The sequence below is a fragment of the Symphodus melops genome (assembly GCF_947650265.1).
Source record: "Symphodus melops genome assembly, contig: scaffold_241, whole genome shotgun sequence".
NCBI lineage: Eukaryota > Metazoa > Chordata > Actinopteri > Labriformes > Labridae > Symphodus > Symphodus melops.
Window position 1 is genome coordinate 1 of NW_027636598.1, and position 5,000 is coordinate 5,000.

At 49.7% G+C, this 5,000-nt stretch overlaps 1 protein-coding gene across 1 annotated transcript in view; it reads right to left on the reverse strand.

The window, feature by feature from the left end:
• Nucleotides 1–981: 981 nt before the first annotated feature.
• Nucleotides 982–5,000, reverse strand: part of LOC306819312 (SH3 domain-binding protein 5-like) — a 17,965-nt gene continuing 13,946 nt past the window's right edge. Inside the window, 4 exon segments of the mRNA XM_079373087.1 lie at nt 982–1,509; nt 1,511–1,551; nt 2,877–3,209; nt 3,391–3,610. Coding sequence (XP_079229213.1) covers nt 1,321–1,509; nt 1,511–1,551; nt 2,877–3,209; nt 3,391–3,610 — 783 coding nt within the window. The 3' untranslated portion in view covers nt 982–1,320.

Sequence of the window (5,000 nt, forward strand, 5' to 3'; positions counted from 1 at the left end):
CCAGAAGAAGAGCAGTGGAGATTACAGGTGAGCCAGAAGAAGAGCAGTGGAGATTACAGGTGAGAACAAACAGTGTGCAGCAGCAGCAGCAGGCAGAGAAAGGGTTAACATGAGTGTGTCTGTCTGCAGGTGTGGATTCTGCTACATGGAGGCCGAACACATCCCAGCAGGCATCTACAACGTCATCCCTACCACCTTCCTGCCCAAACAGGAAGGACCCTTCTTCTTGGACTTTTCCAGCACCACGTCCCTGAAGGTCTCCCAGCTTCAATGAAGAAACAGCTGGAGGGGGGGGGGGGGGGGGGGTCTCTCTGGGACACCAAGAGCCCCATCTCTCTGAGACTGAATATAAAGCTTTCTGGGTGATCTCGATGAAACCGTCCTGGATCAGGTGACCTGATGGGACACTCAGAGGGACACTCGAGGCTGCCAAACTATTAAGACAGGGAAGGTAGAAAGTGGCACCAAAGATAAAGAAGTAAATTAAATAAATGAACAGTGTCTGATGGGGGGGGGGGGGGGGGGGGTTTATTCTCAGGAGCAGCATGCAGCGGCACAGCGAGTCTGAATGTGTGCGTGAGTGTTTTTAAACTGTATTCATGCCAAGAACACTTCCTGTTTCCTTTGAGCTGCACTTTTCTGTCCCAATAAAATCTATCAACGTTTGTTTAAAGCGCTCACTTTACATCCTGGATGAGCCGTCTGTGTTTTACTACTTCAGGTTTCGATGTTCCTCTTCCTGCCTGAACAACTGAAATAGAGACATAAATATCACACAGGACATGTAACAATCATTTATTCTTTATTTCATTATGTCCGTTGAATCAAGCAGAACACGTTATTTAACAGACGTTCCCGACCCTGATGAACAGAAGCTCATGGACAGGCAGCTGCTGTCGTTCAGTGACGGATAAACCTCCAACATCAAGTGAGCCATCATCGACACATTTCACACACAACAGTGCTCGTTGTCTCAGGTGTTCGAGCGCGAGAGAAGAAGAGCGGGAGGGACGATGACGTGGAGAAGTTCAAAACACTATGTACAGATGATGACACTGAGGGCGGAGTCACCTGCTACACCTGAGCAGAGAGAGACCACCTGATCTACAGAACTGAGCGCCGTCAGCGTGAGAGCGCAGCTCCATCACAGACGGCACCTTTTAAATATCATCAGCGCTCTATGCTGCGTGAAGACCTTGGCGTCTGCTTCCATTCTCAGTGAATCGTGGCGTTAGGAGATGGCGTGCAGTTGTAGCCTATAAACAGCTTGTTCAAGTTTCTCAGAGAGCTCGAAGCCACGCAGAGCCAGAAAACCCAAAATCAGACCCCTTCGACTAAGACCTCAGAGCTCCCCGCCTCAGCCTTGACCGGGTTTTTGGTGTTGTCGGCGCGGGGGCGGCGCAGGTTCAGGAAGCTGAAGCGTGACTCCAGGCTGAAGCTCTTCTTGGTGCTGGGAGTCGAGCTGCTGTTCATGTTGTTGTTGGTGGTCAGAGCAGGAGTGTTGTCCAGGAGTGTTGTCCAGGTCCCCCTCTGCACCCTCGGCTCGGTCACCTGCAGCAGGAAACGACGTCACAGATTGAAACATGAGCAGGATTATTAAAAACACAACCATGAAATGTGTTCTGTTTCCATCGGTGGACTGAAGCTGTGAACACAGATATGCACAAAGACATCCAACGACAGTAAACACAGATGGAGGTTTGTTCTTTATCAATCAGTTTTTCATTTATTCATTCTAAAAAATGTAGTCATGAATTCCTTTCACACGTACATTTATTCATTCAATTATTTATACATACAATAATACATTCATCATATCCAACTATGCCTCCATATTCTCATCAACTCATTCATGCACTACACCATCTACACAGACCACTACACCATCTACACAGACCACTACACCATCTACACAGACCACTACACCATCTACACAGACCACTACACCATCTACACAGACCTTACACCATCTATACAGACCACTACACCATCTACACAGACCACTACACCATCTACACAGACCACTACACCATCTACACAGACCACTACACCATCTATACAGACCACTACACCATCTATACAGACCACTACACCATCTACACAGACCACTACACCATCTACACAGACCACTACACCATCTACACAGACCACTACACCATCTACACAGACCTTACACCATCTACACAGACCACTACACCATCTATACAGACCACTACACCATCTACACAGACCACTACACCATCTACACAGACCACTACACCATCTACACAGACCACTACACCATCTATACAGACCACTACACCATCTACACAGACCACTACACCATCTACACAGACCACTACACCATCTACACAGACCACTACACCATCTACACAGACCACTACACCATCTACACAGACCTTACACCATCTACACAGACCACTACACCATCTATACAGACCTTACACCATCTATACAGACCACTACACCATCTATACAGACCACTACACCATCTACACAGACCACTACACCATCTACACAGACCACTACACCATCTACACAGACCACTACACCATCTACACAGACCACTACACCATCTATACAGACCACTACACCATCTACACAGACCACTACACCATCTATACAGACCACTACACCATCTACACAGACCACTACACCATCTACACAGACCACTACACCATCTACACAGACCACTACACCATCTACACAGACCACTACACCATCTACACAGACCACTACACCATCTACACAGACCTTACACCATCTATACAGACCTTACACCATCTATACAGACCACTACACCATCTCTGCAGTTTAGAGGACAGCTGAATGTGTTTTGGTCACTTTGACCCTTTTGACATATTTTTTATACCCACCTCTCTCCAGGTCGCACTCAGGGGATGACGCTCCGCTGCACTCGCTGCGAGGCCCGAGCACCGGAGAGATGAGTCCAAAGTCAGACAGTGACACGGTGCTGGGGAGGTCAAGACTGCAGGGCCGGGAGGGGGGAGAGGAAGGAGTGGGCGAGGGAGAGGGGGAGGAAGATGTGTAGGAGGATGTGGACGAGCTGGCGAAGGGGCAGCTGGACAGGAGCTCCTGGGGGCTGCTGGGAGACGAACCCAGGCTGCAGGTGGAGCGAGTCTCTGAGTCCTCCTCAGACATGAAGCTGCCACCAGCACACGCCTCGTCATCGAAACACACTGACGCCACTGCAGGGGGGGGGGGGGGGGGGGGGAGGGAAGGAGTTGTTCGTCGACATTAACATCCAAACTGTGCATAAACATTCTCTCTGACATTATGAGAACCAGCAGGGAGCAGCTGAGACCGACGCAGAGCCAACAAACATCGACACAGCGTTCAAGAGTCACAGACCTGCTGAAGTCTACTCACTGGATATCTCGTCTGACTCCATCTTGAAGCTGGCAACATCATCCCCTGAAACACTGTCACCCTCTGAGCCCACGCCACGCCCCCGGGGTCCCATGGCGGAGCTTCTCCGTCGCTCGTGGATCTCATCAGAGATCCTCTCCAGGTTCCTGAGAGCCGTCTTGTATTCGCCTTTGGCCTGAGACAGCTTGGCCTGCCGCTCGTCCACCTTCTTCTTCAGATTCTGGAAGGACGATAAGTGAGAGGGGAAGTGATGACGGAGGAAGGAGAACGCCACTTCCTGATCGCACGGGCGCTCGGTCTGACATCATCAACATGAACCCTCATCCAATAAGGAGAGCTGCAAAGAACTCTGGGAATATTCAAGGAACTTTACACAACATTTCTTCAAAAGAAACACACACACACACACACACCTCAACACACACACCTCAACACACACACACACACACACACACACACACACACACCTCAACACACACACACACACACACCTCAACACACACACACACACACACACACACCTCAACACACACACACACACACACACCTCAACACACACACACACACACACACACCTCAACACACACACACACACACACCTCAACACACACACACACACACACACACACACCTCAACACACACACACACACCTCAACACACACACACACACACACACACCTCAACACACACACACACACACACACACCTCAACACACACACACACACACACACACACACCTCAACACACACGCACACACACACCTCAACACACACACACACACACACACCTCAACACACACACACACACCTCAACACACACACACACACACCTCAACACACACACACACACCTCAACACACACACACACACACCTCAACACACACACACACACACCTCAACACACACACACACACACACCTCAACACACACACACACACACACTCACACACCTCAACACACACACACACACACCTCAACACACACACACACCTCAACACACACACGCGCACACACCTCAACACACACACACACACACACTCACACACACACACCTCAACACACACACACACACACCTCAACACACACACACACCTCAACACACACACACACACACACACTCACACACACACACCTCAACACACACACACACACACACCTCAACACACACACACACCTCAACACACACACACACACCTCAACACACACACACACACACCTCAACACACACGCACACACACGCACACACACACCTCAACACACACACACACACCTCAACACACACACACACACACCTCAACACACACACACACACACACCTCAACACACACACACAAACAAACCTCAACACACACACACACACCTCAACACGCACACACATCTCAACACGCACACACACACACACCTCAACACACACACACACACACACCTCAACACACACACACAAACAAACCTCAACACACACAAACAAACCTCAACACACACACACACATCTCAACACGCACACACACATCTCAACACGCACACACACACCTCAACACGCACACACATCTCAACACACACACACACACACCTCAACACACACACACAAACAAACCTCAACACACACACA